At 42.7% G+C, this 24,540-nt stretch overlaps 1 protein-coding gene across 1 annotated transcript; it reads left to right on the top strand.

Annotated features, from left to right (window-relative positions):
* Positions 1–2,968: 2,968 nt before the first annotated feature.
* LOC120024204 (apolipoprotein B-100-like) lies at positions 2,969–18,652 on the top strand. Its single transcript, XM_038968389.1, has 26 exons — positions 2,969–3,038; positions 3,369–3,413; positions 4,458–4,570; positions 4,706–4,851; positions 5,052–5,199; positions 5,660–5,812; positions 6,335–6,459; positions 6,592–6,677; positions 6,846–7,296; positions 7,421–7,538; positions 7,659–7,805; positions 8,049–8,290; positions 8,396–8,618; positions 8,741–8,914; positions 9,014–9,217; positions 9,421–9,588; positions 9,859–10,064; positions 10,166–10,348; positions 10,460–10,590; positions 10,688–10,889; positions 11,010–11,182; positions 11,325–11,500; positions 11,620–11,735; positions 11,873–12,246; positions 12,499–17,195; positions 17,325–18,652. The coding sequence occupies exons 1-26, from the start codon at positions 2,984–2,986 to the stop codon at positions 18,414–18,416; spliced, it is 9,948 nt and encodes a 3,315-aa protein (XP_038824317.1). The 5' UTR covers positions 2,969–2,983; the 3' UTR covers positions 18,417–18,652.
* The last annotated feature ends 5,888 nt before the right edge of the window (positions 18,653–24,540 follow it).

Genomic DNA, 24,540 nt, shown 5'->3' with positions numbered 1-24,540 from the left:
AAAGCAACACTCGAGAGGTTTAAGGGGAAACATTTAAATGTCTTGGAATGGCCTAGTCAAAGCCCAGACCTCAATCCAATTGAGAATCTGTGGTATGACTTAAAGATTGCTGTACACCAGCGGAACCCATCCAACTTGAAGGAGCTGGAGCAGTTTTGCCTTGAAGAATGGGCAAACATCCCAGTGGCTAGATGTGCCAAGCGTATAGAGACATACCCCAAGAGACTTGCAGTTGTAATTGCTGCAAAAGGTGGCTCTACAAAGTATTTACTTTTGGGGGGGGGTGAATAGTAATGCAAGCTCAAGTTTTCGGGGTTTTTTGGTATTATTTCTTGTTTGTTTCACAAGAAAAAATATTTTGCATCTTCAAAGTGGTAGGCATGTTGTGTAAATCAAATGACACAAACCCCCCAAAAATACATTTTAATTCCAGGTTGTAAGGAAAATAGGAAATAGGAAAAATGCCAAGGGGGTGAATCCTTTCACAAGCCACTGTATAATGTGAAACCGTGCAGATGTGCGTTCTTCTACAGCTAAGCTAGATATAACAGGCAGCATACAATATTATGGGTCATTTAGAAAATGCCACCAGGGGTCGTCAGAGTTTGTGGTTTTAAGAAAGTGATTGAGCCCAATGCTACGTCCTTGCAAAAATGCATGTAGATACAGTGGTGAAAAAAGTACCCAAAAGTCATACTTGAGTAAAAGTAAAGTCACCCAGAAAAATACTACTTGGGTAAAAGTCTAAAAGTATTTGTTTTTAAATATACTTAAGTATCAAAAGTAAAAATCTAAAATATTTCCAATTCCTTATATTAAGCAAACTGGACAGCACTATTTTCTTGTTTTTTAAATGTACGTATATTCAGGGGCACACTCCAACACTCAGACATAATTTACAAACGAAGCATGTATGTTCAGTGAGTCCATCAGATCAGAGGCAGTAGGGATGACCAGGGATGTTCTCTTGATAAGTGTGTGAATGGACCATTTTCCTGTCCTACAATGCATTCAAAATGTAACGATTACTTTTGGGTGTCAGGGAAAATGTATGAAGTAAAAAGTACATTGCTAAAGAAAATAAATGTAAAAGTAAAAGTTGTCAAAAATATAAATAGTAAAGTACAGATACCCCAAAAAACCACTTAAGTAATACTTTAAAGTATTTTTACTTAAGTACTTTACACCACTGTGTTGGTAGTTGTGTTGTTGTGTGTTTGTTCTGATGTTGTTTTGTTTGTTTGTTTATTTGTTGTTGGTGGGGGTTTTTGGGAGGAGGGGTGCTAGGAGGGGGGAGGAACATTTTTCAAGTGTTACCACAACAGCAGTTGTGCAAAGTGTTCATGCCAACACAAATGAACGGCATAAAACATTTGAATTCAAAATGAGGCCTACAACCCATGTTCAACCCTAGTCTGTATGGGACCAACAGTATGTCCCTTCTGTGTCCCCCTTTCTGAGCTCCCTGGTCTATTTTAAACGCTTAAGGTAGGCATAAACCTATTGTTAATGTCGCCTAATCAGTCATGTAATCATTGTTCATGCCTAAAGGAGTACCAGTAAATAAAACAGCTTTGTATCAGCACAAACTTGATCGCCTCTAGTTTTCAATTTGCCAATAAATCAACTGTGAAGTAAGTTAATAAACATTGATTTACTGTGTATTTCTTTACATTTTTAGATTTAATTCAAATGATTTCTATCCAAGTTGATTTAGCCATTGAAGGTAAATAAGTGTGCACACTGAAGCACTGAGAGTCAGTTTTCTTTGACTACTTTTTCTCTTAACCTGCTTTTTAGAATTATGACTGCTATCTATGAAGCCTTAAATGTTCACTCAAAACATTTTCTGTACATAATAGTGTTCTGCAGTCCTGAGGTTACTCTTTTAAGGACTTATGCAACTTCACATTATGTTCGTCTGCCTGATGAAGTTATCTTCTCACTCTAGCCAATATCATCCCGCTGACTGAGTGCACTTCTGTGGGAATCCTGATCAAAGAGGTTCATAGATTTCTTTATGGAGGCGAAAGGGGGAACTATGGATCCGTCTCCGTCCATCCATACGTTAGTCACACACGATATGTCAGACACCACTGGCCTGATTTTAACTAAACTTGGGTAAATGATTCATCTTGCCATAAAGATCCGGCATTTACAAAATACCTTTGATTGGCCCAGGGGGGGCGCTATATTAATCAACTGAAATGTGGTTGTGTTACTGTTGCCTTATGTTGTACATATTACAAGGCCTCTGTTTACACTTCTGTCCATTATAAACGTGTACATATGATTTTCAGTCGGAAAAATAGCATTCAGGGTCTTGTAGATAGAATTTCAGGGAAGTATAATTAAGCATACAGCAAACAAATTACTGAAATACAACTTTTTTTCAATTATGTTTATCCATTCAACTAACCTATTTTGGTTGGTAGAGTAGATCATTCATGTTATTAGGCATGTTCTGAGTGACTTGCTGGTAACCAATCTCATCTGACCACATGAATTGATACAACACAAATATCAGAACAGGTGTACAGTAAATCCCATGTAATAATGATAAATAATGTGCTACAGTGCTTGAGCACCAGTGACAATGTTTAAAAAAAACACACAGGTTTATTTTACAACCCCTTACTTCAATCACTTGTTTCTAAAGCATGAAAAACCTTAGTTTGTAAATCAAATAAAAATGATAATAATAAAAAGCTAATCTAATACAATCAGAGAGTCCAATCAAGTCCAGTGCTGACTGACAAGTCTTGGGAGTGTTTGTGAAATGAGTTAGGCCTACCTTTGCCCTGCCACAAGGACTGCCTGAACTCTGGAACCAGGGCGGCACTCTGGCAGTACTGGATCTCTGAAAGAGGGTTGTGAGAACTATAAAAGCAGAGAGCCAAAGCAGAGGAATCAATCTTTACTGAAAGAGTGAAGAGTCCTCCTCTTCTATCCCGAAGGCTTACAGAGCTTCTTCCAACCCATCATGGGGGATACTAAGCTCTGCCTTCTGCTGCTGCTAGGCACCTATGCCTTGGCCCGTAAGTACAGCGCAATTTACACATTGTTTTTGAGGTCCATTTTTAATACATGCTTTTCCATTCTCTACACAACTTTTTGGTAGTTTTGTGCGGCAAGCATCCAGTTGTGTTGAAATAGGTCTACATTTAACAAGAGACAATATAACTAATTCTGGGTAGCTTACTTACACTTTTTTAAATTGTCATTGACATATAGGCCTATATATATAATGAAAATATGCAGATACTCTGAATACATTTTACAGACAGGCAATTGCTGTAATGGATGATGTTCTGTGCACTGGTATTTCAACTTTTTTCCTAATCCTTTTTTATTTTCATTATTCACAGAGCAAGATATTGGGAATTCTGAGGGACAATCTCCAACTTGTCTCTGTAAGTTTTTATTTTTATTTATTTAAATGTTAGATGACGGTACTCTTCCAGTATATAATGGTCTCTAGGGAAAAATGGGTTTTCAACAAGTTAGTTGCAAAATGTCAACGAGAAGAGAGGAGAAACAACCATATTGCTAGCTAGCTAGGAATCAAGCTTCAGGGGATTTTGTTTCACCTCAGGATTACAATGAAAATATGTATTCTTCCAGACTCCACTCGAAAACCATAGTGGAATAAGCAAATCTTTATTATAACGTTTACTCCTTGTAGCCTAATCACAACAACTCTAGGGATCATTGCTAAAATTCACCTAGGCCTACTGAATGTGCACTGGTCAGCTGAAATGTGTGACTTTGAACTTTTATGATGATATCACCATTCACTATCGGTTGACTTTGCTAGCTAGCTACTGTCTGTAGCTATTTAGTTTCACCCCAGGATTACAATGAAAATAGCTACATGGTTTTCCAGAGTAAGATGCTAAGCGAGTTGTGTCAATACATCTATGATATGGAATTTTTGTGAATTAGCCTATAGACTATACTTAATTTGCAAACATTTAAAAAGAGTGAATGAACAGGATGGGACAAAACTTATGCTTAGCTTTTTCTCTGGTAAAATTCTGATAATTTACGTACACTAATTCTGACGTCATCAGAACCCAAAACAGGATATCAAACAAAAAAGGAGAGTGATTTTGTGAGAAGTTATCACTATAGAGGAATAGGCAAATCTTTGTTTCAACTCCTTGTAGTCTAGTACTCACAACGGTTCTCGGGAACATTACTTCACCTAGGTCTACTCAATTTGCACTGGTCTTAGCTGAAATGTGTGACTTTGAACTCTATGATGAGATCATCGATCAGTGTCATGTTGACTTGCCAAAAGTCAACACAATCAATTTTATCATGCGAAAGGTAGAGTCCAGAACTCCTTATCTCACTAGAGATTAGATGTCTTTCATAACATGTCCCTACGTATTGCTCCCTTTTGCTAATAACTGTAATTGCAACGTTAGTAATTTATGCCCCCTTATTTTTAGTGGCAAAGAGGTTCAAGAACTTCAGAAGATTTCTGTACCAGTATGAAGCCGAGACCCTTAACGGCGTAAATGGAGCTACCAACCTCAAGAATGGCCCTAAAGTAACCTGCAAGGTACGTGACAGACAGCTGAGCCCAGAGCCCTCCAGCAACTCTTCCGTGCTCTCACTCAACTTCCATTCCTCCCTTACAGAAGGGGACATTAAAGGGACAGTCCTCTGACCGTTCCTTTTCTCCTTCTTCTCACAGGTCGAAATTGATGTGCCCCAAACATGCAGTTTCATCCTGCGCACCCCAGAGTGCTCCCTGAGCGAGGTCATCCACGTCAACACAGAGGGTTCCGCTGTGTTCGCGCCCGCTGCTGGTGCTGAGGCTTTCCAGGCTGCCATGGCGAAGTACGTTATCACTATTGCTTGATAACCCTTGATGATAGAATACGAGTATACTTAGTTCGCTTTGATGAAAGTTTGACTACCGAAAGCTCAACGTAAATAAATAGAAAATCAATTGTGCATTGATCCTGAATGTGTGGAGATTCCTTTTCATTTCAGAATAAGAGTATACGTAATAAGATGATCACTCCTTTATTGTCCAGGAACCCCCTGAAGGTCATAGTTGAGGGACAGACAGGTGTGAAACTCTTCCCTGAGGAGGATGAGACCACCACCATCTTAAACATCAAGAGGGGAATTGTCTCAGCCCTTATCGTGCCTGCTTTGGAGGAAGAGAAGAACAAGGACATGGTAAGAGCTGACCAAGGCAATTTCCTCACCTGCCAGCTCACAGCCAATTAGTCGGTGACGTGACATAACAGTCATCAGGTCCATATAGGTCTGGGTCATCAAGGCAATTTGATTTTGTTTGTGATGTATCAAGATACAAATGACATAATAAACAGATAAGATGCCGCTATCTAGGGTGATAAATACCAAACAACAAGTTGTTAGAATGACTACCTAGAATGACTGCACCATAGATAAAGCTGCAGGTCAAAGTCCTTAATAGCTTCATCTCAAAACTTTGTGTGTCCATCTGTGGTCTATCTTATTGAGTTGACCATTCTAGATCTATAATCTGTAAATATCCTTCTTGGTACCAGTCATGTGACAAGGAATCACAGAAACCGAAGTATATTGTGTTAACTTAATAATCAAAATGGATGTATGTTCGTCATTTACTTTAACAAAAACTCTCAACGTTCAGGCCACCCTTCATGGAGTCTGTGGCACCAACTTCGCTGTCAACTCCAAAGAAGACATCGCCACTGACGTGACCGTCACCAGGGACCTGTCCAAATGCGACCGCTTCATTGCCCAGAGGGACCACACCAGCCCCCTGGCTATCATCTCTGGCATGGTAAGAGGGGGGGGGGGGAACGTGCAAAAAGAGAACTTTATGGCGATCAGTTACAAAAAAACATTTGGTCATTCTTCGACTAAGCATTACATTTTAATAGAATATCATATCATAGATTCAGCCGCGGGCCAATTTGTTTCTTGAGCGGATGGTCACGGGGCCCGAACATAATTGCAAATAATTTGTAGACTGCAAATTTACCGCAAGAAGCTCAAACAGATTCAAATATTTGACTAAAACATCATCATTGCTTACATTTGTATACATTCACATATATCTCTCTATTATTGTTGGAAAGATTTCCCAAATTAAAATCACTTGGAGCTGTTTTGCTTGTGTTTTTAGTCTTTTATGTCCAACAATTAAAAAATATATAACAGATTTTATTTTATTTATTTTATTTATTTTTTTACTTGGGGGGACAAATAAAATCACGTCAGTTGGGGAACCTTGATTTACACCATAAACCCATCATGATTATTGTTCCTGACAAAGTGTTTAATTGTACTTCCCTGTCAACAGCAATACCCACTGTCCAAGCTGATCAGCAGCACCCAGACTTGCAACTACAAGTTTGACAACCAGAAGAAGCACATGACTGCTGGATCCTGTACTGAGAAGCACATCTTCCTGCCTTTCTCCCACCAGTAAATCCAGACAACTTCAAATCTGTTTAATCCTATGAATAGAATACTGAGTCTGCAATGATTTTAGCCCAGATTTTATCCTGGCCAGTTTAAAATTCGTCACATGTTCTTCAATCCTCTTCCTAAATGCAGGACTGAGTATGGAGTGTCAACACTGGTCAAACAGACTTTGACTCTCCTGGAGACTAGCAAGATCAACGAAAGAGTTTTCAACCACAGTAAGAATTTCATTTTTTTGTTCCCTTTACTATTCAACCTTTAAAAAAATTAAAAAAACTGGACAAAATTGGTCTTTTACCCAAATTATAAACAGAATGTGTACTGTACCAGATGGCCTTTACAGAATGACCTTTAAAACTAAATGTCTTCTATCTTACTCTCTAAAGATGAGGCCAACCTCAAAGGTCTACCCATGGAGGCTGCTGAGGACAAAGCTGCCATCCAGACAGCAGATGCTGCTCTTGCCACCCTGAGGGAACTGAGCTTCCTGTCCGAGACCAACCAGGGCCACCAGCGCGCCAGCACCTTCCAGAGACTCGTGTCTGAGCTCCGGGGACTGAAGGGTGAGACTATGAGCCCTGCCGTCCCTGAGATGGTGTCCGTATCGGACGCCCTGACCTGGCAGGCCCTGGCCCAGTGCGGTACCCCTGAGTGTAGCAGTGCCATGCTCCAGCACCTCAGGACCTTCAAACCTGAAGCTATGGAAGTCGACGCCGCCGTCTATGCCCTGGGACTCCTGCCCAACCCCTCCCGCCTCCTTGTCAAAGACATGCTCAGCATGGCTCAGTACAAACAGAGCAAGCCCATCATGTTTGCTTTAGGCAATGTCGTCAGAAAGTAAGTTCAAAATGTATACTCTACTTGGTTATTGACTGATAGACAATGACTGACGGTTTCAATTTAGTTTCATAAACATTATGGTCCAAATGTTCATTGCCACCCTCTTGTTTTGTGTTACTAGGCTCTATCAGGCTGAGGGCAAAGTCACCCCCGAGATCGTTGCTGTGTCTGAGTTCCTTGCCTCCCTTTTGGGTGCTGATTGTGCTGGAGAAAAGGAGCTGACCTTCCTGACCCTGAGGGTATGTTGTCACCTGTTGCTCAACTATTTAGATTCTTCTTCCCACCTAATCACATGACATGGAAAGCTTGACTTCTTTGACTGCTTATCTGACTCTCTCTTTATTTGTAATGGACTCCAGATTATTGGAAACATAGGAGAAGCCATGGAGGCCGCCGACGCTACCGTGAAGACCACCCTGCTGAAGTGCATGAGACAGCCCACCACAACCCTGCAGGTCCAGCTCGCTGCCATCCAGGCCTTCAGGCGCATGTCTGTGACCGATGAGGTAAACTATATACAAACTCCAAAATGAACTTGAAGGAATAAAAAGGAGTGTAGGAGTGCTGATCTAGGATCAGGTCCCTATATAATGTTTTTCTTTATGATCTAAATAGACAAGCTGATCCTATATCAGCACTCCTACTCTGAGACTTTATGAATAAGGGCCATGCACTGCTATACTGTGGCACACATTCTCCATTCAAGAATACATTGACTAATTAGCTGCCATTTTGTTTTTCCTTTCCAGGTGCGATCTAACCTCCACAGGGTGAGCTCATACGCTAAGGGTGCTGTGCAGAAGAGACTGGCAGCCTACCTGATTCTGATGAGGACACCTGAGGCAAGTGACTTGGAGTTGGTGAAGAAAATACTGAAGGCGTCGATGCAGGAGCAGAAACCAGACGTCCAGGAGCAGAATGCGCAGGTCAAGGCCTTCGTGACCTCTCACATCTACAACATCATCCACTCCAATGACCCTGAGACTATAAAGTATGTATAAATATCATCTGAAACAGACTGTCATAATATTTTACAAAAAAGTTAAGTATCTAGTGTTAGTACTGATCTTTAATATTCTGTAATCCTAATCTCCAGGCTGGGCGAAAAGATCCTTGATGTCCTCGCTGACCCTACCATTGCAACCACTCATGGTGACTACACTACTATGTCTCGCAACTACAAGATGGATGCTGCCATGAACAACATGAAGACCAGCATGCAAGGAAACATGATCTTTGATCCCACCAGCCAACTGCCCAAGGAGATCATGCTTGAGACTACCCTAAAGGCTTTCGGCTATAACATGGACATGTGGGAGGTATGTAATAACAGAAAGATGTTTTTATGTCTAGTAACCCATAATAATAGGTTTGTAGTGTGATTTTGTTATATCCACTCTACATTGCATTGACTGTTTGTTGTTTGTTTTTTTGTCTATAGATTGGCATGGAGGGAAAAGACTTTGAGCCAACCATTGAGGCTCTGTTCGGAAAGAGCGGGTTCTTCCCTGACACCGTATCCAAGGCTATGTACTGGGCCGGAGACAAGATGCCAGACCAGGTGAACGAGGTTCTGAAGAACTTCGCTGCCCCATTGAAGAATGAGAAAACAAAGGTGATTACCACACATCTTGTAAAAAAAAAAGTTATTACTCCCTGCATTCAGTTTGTGTTACTATTGTCGTTGTTAACTCTTCTCAAATATTTTCTTCAGGTCCCAGAGAACATCATGAGGGAGATTATCCGCAACTTCAACAAGCTGGCAAAGGATCTGCAGGCTCAGGAGTCCCCTGAAGCCATGGCCTATCTGAGGATCATGGGAACTGAGCTTGGATACATCAAGGGCAGCGAGCTGAAGGGCATTGCACAATACGCAGCCATGTACGCTGAGATCCTCCTCAAGGACATGCCCATGCAGGTAATTCACATGTTTACATATATGTGTACCTCCAAGTGTGAAGAACCCTCTTGTTTTATTTCCTGCTAAGAACAATTTAATGTTTATAACATTTTTCAAGAATGTATGACTTTTAAGTCGCTTTTGATAACAGCATCTGCTGAATGGTATATTTTATATATATTAATTGTTATGACATTGATTACATTTCTTCCTGGGTTTAGTTCATGCAGAAGATGGTGGCAGGCACTGACAATGAAGTGTTCGCCCATTACATCTTCATGGACAACAAGTTTTCCCTGTCAACTGCCTCTGGCTTCCCTCTGAAGTTCTCTCTGTCCGGTACCTTTGCTCCTGGAGCTAAGGGAGGCCTCCGCTTTCACCGCAACATGGTAAATATCTCACTCTCTGTTCTCTGCTATCTTCCTGCACTCAATCAACATTCTTTCACAAGATTCTAATTCCATTTTTTGTTGAGTTTTCAGTAACAGTAGTTTTCATACTATTAATACATTTGTATCGAATTGTTTGTAGAAATTTATAAAAATTCTCAAGCATTTGTAATAAACATTTGTAATAATAATATATGAAACATTTATAATAATGAAGGCATTTATATACAAGAGTTTTCTAATGTGCCTCTCACTGCTATCTTTTAACAGCAGGAAGTGTCCTTCATGCCCTCTGTGGGAGTGGAGTTTGTGACCCAGATGGGAGTCCACATCCCCGAGTTTACCAGCTCCGTTGTGGAGATGCACACCAACATGTACCACGAAAGCGCCGTCAACGCCAAGATCACCATGGAGCAGAACCAGATCAAGCTGGGTATCCCTGCTCCTCAGGGCTCCACCCAGCTCTTCAGAGTCAGGTACATAAAAAAAAAAAAATCTCATTTTCAATTGAGTAAATGTATCAAAAGTCACATGATTTGTTATTAATTTTTGTTATTTTGCACTTCTTCAACAACAGCAACAGAATTCTGACAGTTACCTCTGGTCAGGCTACTCTGATCCCCCCCATGAATGAGGGCAGGACCAACGTTGTGAACTGCAGCCCTCTCTTCTCTGGAGTGAAGTACTGCACCACCGTCCGTTACAACTTAGCTGGTGACAACGCTGCTGCTCCTTATTTCCCTCTCAATGGAGAGACTAAGTAAGTACAACATTTGAGGGAGTCTGGATGTGTTTATGGAAGGATATTGCTAATGCACCATATTTGAAGATCAAACTAGCATCATACTGAACAACAGTCTCTCTGTTCTAGGTTTGCTCTTGATATCGAGCCCACTGGCGAGGTCTCTGAGTACACCGCCACCTTCGCCTATGACCTCCTCAGCGAGGGAAAGGAGGGACGCCAGAAGGTTGACACCGTGAGGATGACACTGAGAGCGGAGGGTAGGAACATCTGTCCAAGCACTACATTTCCCATGGTTCATACTGTTTGGTGTGAATCAGTGGTTAAAATCAACTCACTCTCTTCCTCCTTGTCTAGGTGCTAAACCCACTGAGGCCACCGCCACCATGAAATACAACAGGAACAGGAACATCCTGACCACCAACATCCAGATCCCCGACTATGATGTGGAGGCTGGAATCAGGATTGGTCTCACCGACAGCAGAGCCAATGGAAAGTCCATCACCATCGACATCACCAAGAAGAACATCCCTCAGCTGTCTCTAATTGGCCGCGCCAAGTAAGTAAACGCAAATGCCCTCCACTTTAGCCACATTCATTGGTGCATGTCTTCATAGATCAGCACATGTTGGAAATGAATTGAATCACAAAGAGATTCTGATGGTTTTCTTTCCTCCAGGCTTGAGGCCATGAGCGACAGTATGCTGCAGGTCCAGCTGGTTGTCCCTGCCCTCAAGACTGACGCAGCTATCACTGCCACTATGAAGAGTGCAGAGGAACTCACCCTGGAGCTCAGGAGCGACATCAAGCTCCCTGAGACCACCTCCATTCAGGGAGTCATCTTCAAATACGGTACGCTTATTCTACAAATTCATAACACACCATTGTGTAGGGAGGAGGTCTATCTTTATGTGGTATGATTATTTGACTAGTATGCAATGGACATAAGGTTCAAAGTTGAATGTACTAATAATACAACATGTTTTCCTTTTAGATGAGAACAAGGTTGAGGTTCAGCTGGTGTCCGACATGGGCTCTGAGATCCAAAAGCTCATCCCTCATACCGAAGCCCTCCAGGCATGGCTGAAGCAGCTCTCTGAGGACATCCTGGACAAGCAGGTGGTCAAGACCGACATGAAAATGCGTCACATCTTCACCAAATCTCTTGAGGTAAGACAACACCCAAATCCTTTTCGTACAGTCTCCTCAATTCTTTCCATGTTTTATTCTTCCAATGAAGTCAAACCAATGGTGGCAGATCAACGCATAACAAAATAGTTTTTTAACAGGCCGTCAACATTTGGATGGACAAGATCACCTTTGATGTTCCCATGGTTGAGACACTGAAGGACAACATGCCAGAGTTGGCGATGCCCGCAATGCCTGAAAGACTGTTCCTGAAATCGTAAGTACATCTGAAAGCAGTAAACTCTTTTTGGGGTCTCTTTTTTATAGAGCCTAGTAATTTTCTATGTGATGTCAGTGTCCAGTATCATAGTCTGATAGTAACAAACTATTTGCATTATTTCATTCCTTCAACAGTGAGAGCACATTCAAATACCAGTTCAACAAGGACCGTGTCACCATCACCATCCCTATGCCATTCGGAGGAAAGTCATCTGAGGAGCTGAGGATCCCTGCCATGCTGACCACCCCACATCTGTCCGTGCCCCAGGTCGGTTTGGAGCTTGCCTCCAAGGAGGTCCAGGTCCCCACCTTCTCCATCCCCAACGACTACAAGCTCACTGTGCCACTCTTCGGAATGGTTGAAGTGTCTGCTAAGGTGAACAGCAACTACTATAACTGGGAGGGAATGGTCTCCGGTGGCAACAACTCTGTGGAGACCCCCAGCTACATTGCCAAGTTTAAGGTGGTGGCTGACAGTCCCATTGAACTCCTCGCTTTCACATCTGAAGGTAAACCTTTTCTCTTAACTTTTTTTTAACCTTTTTGATTTTTATAACCTTAACAAAAGTTCATTGAACTTCCAAATCAGAAATGTTTAGTAGTTTTACAGATTGCCATATTATCATGTTTGGAAAGGAAGAAACATGTTACAAAATAACTTCAAATTAGATCATACAATATAACCTACCTTGAGTCAGTTTGACTGATTTACCTTGTGTGTACTATAGTGACTTCATGTCCCTTGTTTTGTCTCATTACAGGAACTGCCCTCATCACTGACATGCCAGAAGACTCTCTGAATGCGATTTTGAATGGTTCCCTGAGCCACAAGCTCATTGACACCAGCTTTGAGGTAATGGAAACCGTCAGTATGTCAGACAAAGTGAGAGCCACAGGCAACCACAAGATTCAGGTCTTCAGCCCTCTGGGTCTGCAGACATCCCTGGACATCACTTCGCAGGCCTCCCTGGCCTCTGACATGCTCATTGGAGATGCTAACATGGATGGTAGTGTAACCCTTGGATCCGTGACCGCCAGCACCACCTATTCCCAGTCTTTCTCTTACGAACACATGAAGAAAGAAGCCAGAGCCGAGTCCACACTGAGGGTGAACTCCCCAATCCTGGAGATTGTCAACAAGCTCAAGGCCGGCTATGCTAATGAGCAGCTTCTGATTGAGTCCAACACCAACCTGAACAACGACCCCATTAAGCACACCACCAAGTTCAGCATCAGCTACAAAGAGGCCCAGCTGACGATCCAGTCCGACTCTGTGACCAAGGCTGAAGAGAAAATGATCCGCAGCAAAGTGGACTTCACCGCCTCCAGGGATGAAGCCATCATCAGGGTAGAAAACCAGGCTGATGATACCGAGAATCGTGCCTACTCCCTGCTCTCCGGAGCCCTGAACCCCGCCAGCCTGGAGATCAATGCAGACGCTTCCGTCAATGTCCTCGGCAGCCGCGCCTTCCACAAGGCTGCTCTGACGCTGAACCAGGAAGGTCTAGCAACAAGTGCCACCACCACCGCCCAAAGCAGCCCCATAACCTTCGAGAATGTCTTCAATGGTGGAGTCGATACCACCGGGGCCCATGTGTCCATCAATACCAAGGGGGCCTTTGGGGAGACCACCGCCGACCTCAACTTGGAGGGGAAAGTGGCAAGCTCTGAGGTCTACCTAAACAGCATTTTCAAGGGCAATCTCTTCGATGCCAACACCATGAACAGAGTGAACCTGAAGGTGAATGAAGACGGCCTGGCCCTCACCAACAAGCTGGTTGCTGAACTGTATCAAATGGAGACTGAGAACACACACAGCCTGACTCTCACGCTTAAATCCCTGGCCCTCCGCTCCAAGACCGAGAACTTCTTCAACAAGGAGAACACCTACAAGCACGACATCTCTGTTGACATTCAGCGCTTGGGTGTTGCTGTGAACGTGAAAAACGACCTCAAGATCACAGAGATTAACTTTGTCAACGAGGCTATGTTCAAGGTAGAGGATTACAAGATGGAACTGACCGGCAGCCTGAAGGGAGTCTCTTCCGAAGAGGCCAATTTCAAGCACACTTATGAGATCAGTTTTGCTGACATGACCACCACTGCTAAGTGCAACACCAATGGAAAATATGCACTCTCTCAGATGACACACACCGCTGACCTCGAGATTGCTGGTCTGTCCACCAAGTTCAACAGCGTGGCTAGCATCAACTCTCAAGCACTGAACTTGGACAGCACTGTCAACGTTGTCGCTGAGCCATTCATGGTTGACATTTCTGCTCTATTCAACTCCAACGGAACTCCGAATATGTTTGGAATTCAGAACATTGAGCTGTTCAACCAGTTCCTGTTGAAGGCAGAGCCCCTGGCTTTCTCCCACTCCCACGAATGGAAGGCCTCCACCAGCCTCCAGCTGGAAAATGGAGACTATGTCAAGACCAACCTGGACAACAAGATCACCAGTCGTCTGACTCCTCAGGAGCAGTATGCCTCAATGAAGATGACATCCAAACTGAATAACCATGAATTCAACCAAGAGCTTAGCGCCTTGAACAATGCTGAAACGATGGGAATGGAGATGACAGGAGCGGTCTTCACCACCATCTTGAACAAGGCCAGTGAAAACGAGGAATACGCCATCTCTGGTTCCCTGAAGTACGAGAAGAATGTTGACAGCCATTTCATTCAGCTGCCATTTGTTGAGCATCTCCCTGCAGTCATTGAACAAGTCAAAATTGCCACGATGATGACGATGGAAAACAGCAAAGGCCTGCTGCTGGATATTGACACCAAATACGAAATTAGAGCCAAGATCCAGGGGAAAGTGGGTGAACTGAAACAAGTTGTTGAGAGCTTCGACGTCAACCTGTTCATTCAGAACCTGAAGGACTTCCTCAATTCCATTGAAAGCCACATTCCTACACTGATGGCCAAGATTCCCACTGAAGAAATCATGAATGTCCTGAAGTCAATCAGGGACACTATTATGAGGTGGATCAAGAGAAATGACATCACTGGCAAGATGAATGCTGTTTGCACCAAAATTGAAGAGATCCTGTCCAATTACGAGGTTGAAAAGATGGTTGAGAACATCATGGATGAGGTTGTGGAAATCATGAAGTCCTACCAGCTCAGAGAACACATTCAGTCAGCAAGCAATGCTCTTAAGTCTATTGATATCCAAGCCGTGCTGAACAAAATCATGGCACATGTGAATGAGTTTGTAAATGAACTGAATGCCTTTGACTTCAAGCAAATGGTAGACAACATCAGTGTCTATTTCGATAGACTGACCGAGAAGATCAGGTCTTTTGATTATAACACATTCGCCGAGGAGCTGAAACAGAAAGTCATCGAACTGAGCAGGGTCCCCTGTTTCGGAAAACTCAACGGAGAGTTCAGTGTCATCTCACCTGACTACAGTATGAGCACCAATGCTGAGTTCCGGAATGCCACAACTACCGAAGTGACACCAGAGTTCTACGCTATCCTCAAATCTCAGGCCACTTCTACCTTTGATCTGTTCGCCTACACCCTGGATGCCAAAGTTGACATTGCTGTGCCCAAGATGAGCCACCTGTCTGTCTCTGAGAACATCAAGATCATGCACACGGAGTTCTCCGTGGACCACCAAGGAACAGTTGCCTTCTACGGCACATCAGTCCAGGCTTCCTCCAAGACCAATGCCAAGGCCACAACTGAGCCCTACACCGCCGAGCTGGTTAGCAATGCCTTCTTCGACATGGAGAATGGAGTCTCTACCACACTGGAGACTACCTACAACCACAATGTGAACCTCCCATTTCTCAACATCTTCAGCGAGGCTGCGATTACCCAGAAGGCAGTTGCTCTCCTGGAAGGTGGCATTGTCACTCTGACTCTTACCAATGAGGGTAACGGTAAATCTGCCATCCAGGATTACTCCGATGAAGGAACCCACAAGTATGACATGCAGATTGTAATGAACCTCAACACTGTCAAACTGATCTTCACTGGGGCAACCGACACCAACAACCTGAAAATGAAGCAGAATGTGAATGCTGAAGCCAGCATTTTCAGTCACATCATCATTGAAGCCAACACTGAGACCAAAACTCCCTTCATCAAGAGCAGTGTTGCTGAGCTGAAAGCAGAGGCTAAGGTGCAGGATCTGAAAATTGAGGTAACTGCCTACTGCAACACAGAGCTGGTAGGCAAAGTTGAGGGAATTATTTCCAACTCAATCAACTTCATCGCTACACCCTATGAGTTTGTGTTTGACACCAAGAACAAGGAAAACACCAAGGTTGCGCTTCCCTTCAAGCTGACTGGAAAGATTGATCTTCAGAATGACTTAGCCTTTACCCTCAACTCTGGAGTGCAGCAGGCTAGCTGGACTGGACTGGCACGATTCAACCAGTACAAATACTCACACTACTTCACAATGGACAACGGTGAGCAGGAAATCCACGTCTTCGCCCAGATCAATGGAGAAGTGAACCTTGATGCATTGATGGAGCCCATCTCCATTCCCAAGAGAGCTGTAGAATTCATGGGTAGGACTGAGTTCTCTCTGTGGGAAGACACCGGTTTGAGTGTGCTCTTGACCACACCTCAGCAGACCTTTGACATGGACACCAAGCTCACATACAAGAAGAACCCTGAGATGATCACCATTGACATTGACATGGAGCCAATCTTCAATGCCATCAACAAGCACACCAGAAGTCTGAACAAGAACATGATAGTTGGAAGGGACAAGGCTGTTGCCATTCTCTCTACCTCATTTGACCAGGCAAAGGCAGAGTACGAGAAATACAACATTGAGCTACCCAAAACTCTCACTGTTCCGGCATACATAGTTCCAGTGCTGAATATTGAAGTGTCTGGTTTCACCATTCCCGTGCCTGACTTCAGTCTCATCACAATGCCTACTATGCATGTTCCATCTGCTCTTAGCAAGCTGACCCTGCCAAAAATCACTCTGCCCAAAATGCAGAGCAACATCATGATCCCTGTTTTTGGTGACCTGACCTACGAGTTCTCCATGAAGACAGCTGTGCTGACAGTGAAGGCAAATGCTGCTGTCCTCAATCAGGATGACATCATTGTCCGATTTGACGCTTCCTCCACCTCTGAGTTTGATGCTCTGAAGGCCAAGATTGATGGTACCGCCACCTTGAACAGGAACAATGGATTGAAACTGGCCTCTATCCTGAATTTGGAAGCGATGTGTGTTGAGGGCAGCCATGACAGCACCATCAGCCTCAATAGCGACGGTATGGATGCCTCCATCACAAATACAGCTAAGGTCAATGTCCCTACCCTCTGGACTCTGGAAGTCAACCAGGAGGTCTTTGGAAATGCCCAGGAAGGCCTCATCATCTCTGTGTCTTCTCCAAATGCCGGACTCCTAGGACTTCAGCTGCAGGCCAAGAAACCAGCCCAAGTGAAAGGAAGACTCTACGGCAGATACCCGGTAAGACTTGTGTACATTTCAATGGCTTGATAAGTACTGTTTGCAATGTGTTCATGACAGCCATGTAGAGCATGTTACAATGCTGTTTCACTCACTTATTTCTGTTTCTGTTTTCATTCTCTCATGCAGTCTGAACCCACCACTGATGTGGAGATCATGGCCCTGAAAATGTCTGTGATCAACTCTGAGAAGCTGAACATTCAGACCACCTGGAATATCGAGGTTCCCACTGAGATTCTCCTGGTAGTGAAGGCGAAGGTGCCTGAGATCATGTCAGCAGTTTGCATGGAGGATATCCTGTCTGCTCCCCAGAAGATAGCCGACAGGCTTGAGGGTAGCATAGAACAGATCACGGATCAGGGCAAGGTCATCTACAAGAGGGCTGCAGAAAACATTGCAGCTATGGACCTTACAGCCATCACAGATAAGCTCTCCGACAGCGTCATGTTCGTCCTCAGGCAGTACCAGAAGAATGTTCAGGTTTTGCTCGATGCTGCCATCAAGTTCCTGAGAGAGACCCAGTTCCAGGTGCCTGGACTTGAGGGAAAGATGTCCGGTCTTGAGGCCTACCAGAAACTGAGTAGATTCTTTGCTGAATTGGTTGAGGAAGCTATCAAGAAGGTTCCAGAATTCTTTGCCTCCCACAGTGCAGATCTCCTTGAACTGATCAGAAACATCAAATTCACTCTTCCTGGCTCCAGCAACCTGGTCAGCGGGAGAGAAATCCTGGATGACCTGATAGCTGCCATTGAGAAGATTCAGGAGCAGGTGATCATCATTGTGAAGAGAGTCGGAGATGTCCCTCTGGAGGATATTGTGAGCAGGCTGTCTGCATTCCTGCGCTTAACCGTGCAGAAAACCGAAGAGCTCATTGTCTCCCTGAAATCTCAGGATGTGGAGAAACTCACCATGTGGATGAGTGACGTCTTCAGCGAAGCCATCGACTCCCATGCCATGTCTGATATTGCACAGCAGATCGAGGAAGCCAAGAGAATTATCAGAGAATATCGCGACCTCTTTGCTGAAATGTCCATTGAGCAGCTCAACGCTGACATCCAGTCTTGGATTGACTCCATGATTCAGAGTATTAATGCCATCCACACCAAGGTCACTGAGTTCCTTCAGGACATTACCAGAAATGCTGAGTCTTTTGTGACAGTGAGTGACAAACAGATTGACATTGAAATTCCTATTCCATTCATTGCTCAGCTTAACATGTAAAACATATACGCCCAATTCATTGGCTTTCAACTTGCAAACATAACTGTTATTCCCATGTAGCCTATTCATATTATAATGAATTTCCATTTATTTTTTGTAAGTTACTAATTTAGTTTATTATTCACAAGTTAAGACAACCAACTTGACTGGTTTAATTTTGCTCCCTATGTGTCTTGTTCTTTTTAAAAATTTGAAAGAAAAACATGAATAAAGACCATTTGACGCAAATGACGAGATACATTTTTCTATATCATTCCCCACCCATTCATAACCTTGCTCGGCCACAATCAATAACATTAACAGATCAAGCCTATGTTGTCTTGGGTCCTTGGTGGGTCTCTCTGATTTTGGTCAAATACCTTATGAAACAAAGCTTTTTAATTAAATGAAATGTACTATGATAATACATCGTTATGTATTTAATGTACTTGATCTATTTATAAACATAATTAACTACAATACAACAACTATACATTTTACTCAAATGTTTTACTTTTACACAGTGCAATATTTCAGTAGCCCTGAAGAGATGCTGTTGCAGCCAAAAACCTATTGAGTGTTTCCAATGGCCTAGGAGTCATACACTAAATATGAGAAAGAAACTGAATTATTTCTTAATATGAGGGATTATACAGCCTGACACAAAAGCCAGAACAATAAGGAATTTATAAAAACTTTTACAACACACTCTCTTAACTATCAAAACATACTGTCCTTCACAGTACTTCACTGAACAATATTAAGATATTTCACAGCATCATCAGATTTGTATCCATTAGGTAATTAATAACCTTATAATCTTATGGCATTCCATCATTTACACTCTGATGTAACTTTCTTCAACAAACATGCCCACCCTTAAGTTGAATGAAATCCTATGGTCTAAATATAAACTATGGCAGACAAAAATGACGTCATTGCTAGCGTGTCTCTGGAGAGGTTTTACTGTAATTTCCACAGTACTTGGTTATGATACTGGTATGCCCAGTGGGTAAAATCCTCAACTCCCTCCTAATGGAACTTCTAAAACTATATCAGCATCCTTCACTATTATTATGGGTGGCAGGTTGCCTCGCGGTTAAGAGCATTGGGCCATTAATCGAAAGGTCGCTGTTTTGAATCCCCTAGGTGATAAATCTGTCGATGTGCCCTTTAGCAAGGCACTTAAGCCTAATTGCTCCTGTAAGTTGCTCTGGATAAGAGTGTCTGCTAAATGACTAAAATGTAAATGTAAAATATATTACGACAACCAATTTTGATCATGAAACACACTGTGATCCATCGGTATAGTTGTGTAGAATTTTGTCTGTGTAATTGATATATGGGTTCAATTCTTGCATACAAGGTCATGAACTGCTGTTCCTGGTACACACACTATTTCATGGGGCTGGATTTAAAACCATTTGTAATTTTAAACATCTTCACTGGAGCGTTTAAACAGAGTATCAAGTGTAGTGTACTTTATGTAGTTGGAGATGGAAATAGTGGAGAGTTGCTGTACTGTGGTGTAGGCCTAGCTAGCTCAATGTTAGGCTTTCAATTGAGGGACTATGAGGTCATTAGAGGTCTTTGTTTAAGATTATAAATTCTCTGTTATACGTAGTAGCCATAAAGATGACTGATATTAACATCCCAACTTCCCTGTGATTTACAAGAACAGTCTGATGATACTCTTTGTCATATAAATGGAAAACCCGTTGGCAAATAGGGGGATGGAGATCCATTGATTAGATATTGATGGTCCTGCTGCTGGCACTTGTTCCCTTGATTTCTCTATTGCTTTTCCAATTAAAACTTTCCATTCATTTAATTTTTAGTACTATTCAGAGATACAAAGTGGAGTTTAGTTACTAAACTCAGCAAAAAAAGAAACGTCCTCTCACTGTCAACTGCAATTATTTTCAGCAAACTTAACATGTGTAAATATTTGTATGAACATAAGATTCAACAACTGAGACATAAACTGAACAAGTTCCACAGACATGTGACTAACAGAAATTGAATAATGTGTCACTGAACAGAGGAGGGGGGTCAAAATCAAAAGTAACAGTCAGTATCTGGTGTGGCCACCAGCTGCATTAAGTACTGCAGTGCATCTCCTCCTCGCGGACTGCACTAGATTTGCCAGTTCTTACTGTGAGATGTTACTCCACTCTTCCACCAAGGCACCTGCAAGTTCCCGGACATTTCTGGGGGGAATGGCCCTAGCCCTCACCCTCCGATCCAACAGGTCCCAGACATGCTCAATGGGATTGAGATCCGGGCTTTTCGCTGGCCATTCCTGTCTTGCAGGAAATCACGCACAGAACGAGCTATATGGCTTGTGGCATTGTCATGCTGGAGGGTCATGTCAGGATGAGCCTGCAGGAAGGGTACCACATGAGGAAGGAGGATGTCTTCCCTGTAACGCACAGTGTTGAGAGTACAGGCCTCGGTGTAACGCTCATTCCTTCGATGATAAACGTGAATCCGACCATCACCCCTGGTGAGACAAAACCACGACTCGTCAGAGAAGAACACTTTTTGCCAGTCCTGTCTGGTCCAGCAACGGTGGGTTTGTGCCCATAGGCGACGTTGTTGATGGTGATGTCTGGTGAGGACCTGCCTTACAACAGGCCTACAAGCCCTCAGTCCAGCCTCTCTCAGCCTATTGCGGGACAGTCTGAGCACTGATGGAGGGATTGTGCGTTCCTGGTGTAACTCGGGCAGTTGTTGTTGCCATCCTGTACCTGTCCCGCAGGTGTGATGTTCGGATGTACCGATCCTGTGCAGGTGTTGTTACACGTGGTCTGCCACTGCGAGGACAATCAGCTGTCTGTCCTGTCTCCCTGTAGCGCTGTCTTAGGCATCTCACAGTACAGACATTGCAATTTATTGCCCTGGCCACATCTGCAGTCCTCATGCCTCCTTGCCTTATGCCTAAGGCATGTTCACGCAGGTGAGCAGGGACCCTGGGCATCTTTCTTTTGTTGTTTTTCAGAGTCAGTAGAAAGGCCTCTTTAGTGTCCTAAGTGTTCATAACTGTGACCTTAATTGCCTACCGTCTGTAAGCGGTTTGTGTCTTAACGACCGTTCCACAGGTGCATGTTCATTAATTGTTTATGGTTCATTGAACAAGCATGGGAAACAGTGTTTATACCCTTTACAATGAAGATCTGTTTATTTATTTGGAATTTTACGAATTATCTTTGAAAGACAGGGTCCTGAAAAAGGGACGTTTCTTTTTTTGCTGAGTTTAGGTTTTGGTTTAAATCAACCTGCAAATGCACAGATGCACTCATCTATGTATTATTGCAGAGATTATGCAGCGTAATGTTACATACTTTAGTTTGTTTCCTACCAATTTACTTTTGTTGATGAATTTATCAAGGACTGAGGTAAAAAAAATTGTACAGTCCCTACCAAAAAAATGTCCTCTACTTTGCCTGTTACGTGGGGGGGAAAAACATTATTGGAACATTTAAGATTGTGGTATCCGAAGGCAGACTTCCTCCATTTGGAACCAGACCCAATAGCTTTCTTTAAACTTGTTTTAACCATGAAAACCATGTTTTCTGCCTATCCTTCAGGAAGAATTAAATCATACATGATTATATATGGAAAAGGGAGGAAGAAAGAAATGGTATATGAAAGAGATCGAGAGGGTACATTGTGTCCTATCCTGAACGTAAACAAAGGGTCCAGCAACAGAACTCTATAGTAAAGAATGTGACTTTTAAGTAATTGCAACCGGGGAAAAAAGCAACCCTTAGAGAACGTTCCCCCCCAACTCCAACAAGATCGTTATGTTACACAAAAGACCCCCGCTGTCCTTGGAGGGGGTCAGGGGGAAAGGAAAGAAAGGAAATTGTATAATGTCTCCAATGGATGTTCCAATGCTGTCATCTGTGGAGACCCTCCCAGGCTCCCACCACATAAAGCACAGTAATGTCACAGCCATCTGTACGCAGCATCATTTAAGTTTTATTGGCCAGTGTGTGTCTCCTATAAAAATGAAATACTACTTGGATATACAGTACCAGTCAACATTTTGGACACACCTACTCATTCAAGGGTTTTTCTTTATTTGTACTATTTTCTACATTGTAGAATAATAGTGAAGACATCAAAACTATGAAATAACACATATGGAATAATGTAGTAACCCAATTTTTTTTAAACAAATCTAAATAGATTTTAGAGTCTTCAAAGTAGCAACCCTTTGCCTTGATGACAGCTTTGCACACTCTTGAAATTATCTCAACCAGCTTCACCTGGAATGCTTTTCCAACAGTCTTGAAGGATATATGAACATATTATATTATATTATATATTGAAGGATATACCAACATATGCTGAGCACTGCGGACCAAGTCATCCCAAACCATCTCAATTGGGTTGAGGTCGGGTGACCGTGGAGGCCAGGTCAACTGATGCAACACTCCATAACTCTCCTTCTTGGTCAAATAGCCCTTACATAGCCTGGAGGTGTTTTGGGTCATTGTCCTGTTGAAAAACAAATGATATTCCCACTAAGCACAAACCAGATGGGATGGCGTATCGCTGCAGAATGTTGTGGTAGCCATGCTGGTTAAGTGTGCCTTGAATTCTAAATAAATCACTGACAGTGTCACCAGAAAAGCACCCCCACACCATCACACCTCCTCCTCCATGCTTCACGGTGGGAACCACACTTGCGGAGATCATCCGTTCACCTACTCTGCGTCTCACAAAGACACGGCGGTTGGAACCAAAAATCTCAAATTTGGACTCATCAGACCAAAGGACAGATTTCCACCAGTCTAATGTTCATTGCTCGTGTTTCTTGCCCCAAGCAAGTCTCTTCTTCTTATTGGTGTCTTTTAGTAGTGATTTCTTTGCAGCAAATCGACCAGGAAGGCCTGATTCATACCCTCTGAACAGTTGATGTTGAGATGTGTCTGCTACTTGAACTCTGTGAAGCATTTATTTGGGCTGCAATTTCTGAGGCTGGTAACTCTAATGAACTTATGCTCTGCAGCAGAGGTAACTCTGGCACTCCCTTTCCTGTGGCAGTCCTCATGAGAGCCAGTTTCATCATAGAGCTTGATGGTTTTTGCGACAGCACTTGTAGAAACGTTTAAAGTTCTTGACATTTTCCGGATTGACTGACTTAAAGTAATGATGGACTGCCGTTTCTCTTTGCTGTTTGAGCTGTTGCCATAATACGGACTTTGTCTTTTGACAAATAGGGCTATCTTCTGTATACCACCCCTACCTTGTCACAACACAACTGATTGGCTCAAACGCATTAAGAAGGAAAGAAATTCCACAAATTCACTTTTAACAAGGCACACCTGTTAATTGAAATGCATTCCAGGTGAATACCTCATGAAGCTGGTTAAGAGAATGCCAAGAGTGTGCACGCTGTCTTCAAGGCAAAGGGTGGCTACATTGAAGAATCTCAAATATAAAATATATTTAGATTTGTTTAACACTTTTTTGGTTACGACATGATTCCATATGTGTCATTTCATAGTTTTGATGTCTTCTGCTTTATTCTACAATGTAGAAAATAGTAAAAATAAAGAAAAACCTTTGAATGAGTAGGTGTGTCCAAACTTTTGACTGGTACTGTACGTAGTTACCAAATTTGAATAACAATGTTTTCTGTGGACATACGACTAGTTGACCCCCAAGTATCATTTCACACATTATACACGTGGATATTTGTACTTTTTAAAGATGTGAATAAAAATATTTCTTATAGTTCTCAAAAACTTGATTACTGAGAATTAAACAGCTGAAAATATGTCCCACCCATCACCTGTGTGTTGATTCAAAGGCAATTTTAACATGGTACTGTAAAGGTAGAGCACCAAAAACATCAATAAAACACAGGGTTTGTTGAGACACTGACAAAGACATCATATCAAGATGTCTTGTTAACTGAGCGCCTTCTCAAACATTCACTATGCAACTCATTTTTGTTGCTTTAAATTGAATTCCTTTCACCTTCCTCTGTAACCTGGCTGGGCATCAAAGAAATTATGTTAGCTACAAAGTCCCCCTCATGTTTATCATGCATCATTTTTTTCATCCCTCCTCCACTGCACTGGTTTTCAGACAAAGTAGCTTATAAACAACAGTGTAATATCCTGACAGT

The sequence above is a fragment of the Salvelinus namaycush genome, chromosome 29, assembly GCF_016432855.1.
Source record: "Salvelinus namaycush isolate Seneca chromosome 29, SaNama_1.0, whole genome shotgun sequence".
NCBI lineage: Eukaryota > Metazoa > Chordata > Actinopteri > Salmoniformes > Salmonidae > Salvelinus > Salvelinus namaycush.
This window is presented reverse-complemented; position numbering and strand designations above follow the sequence as displayed.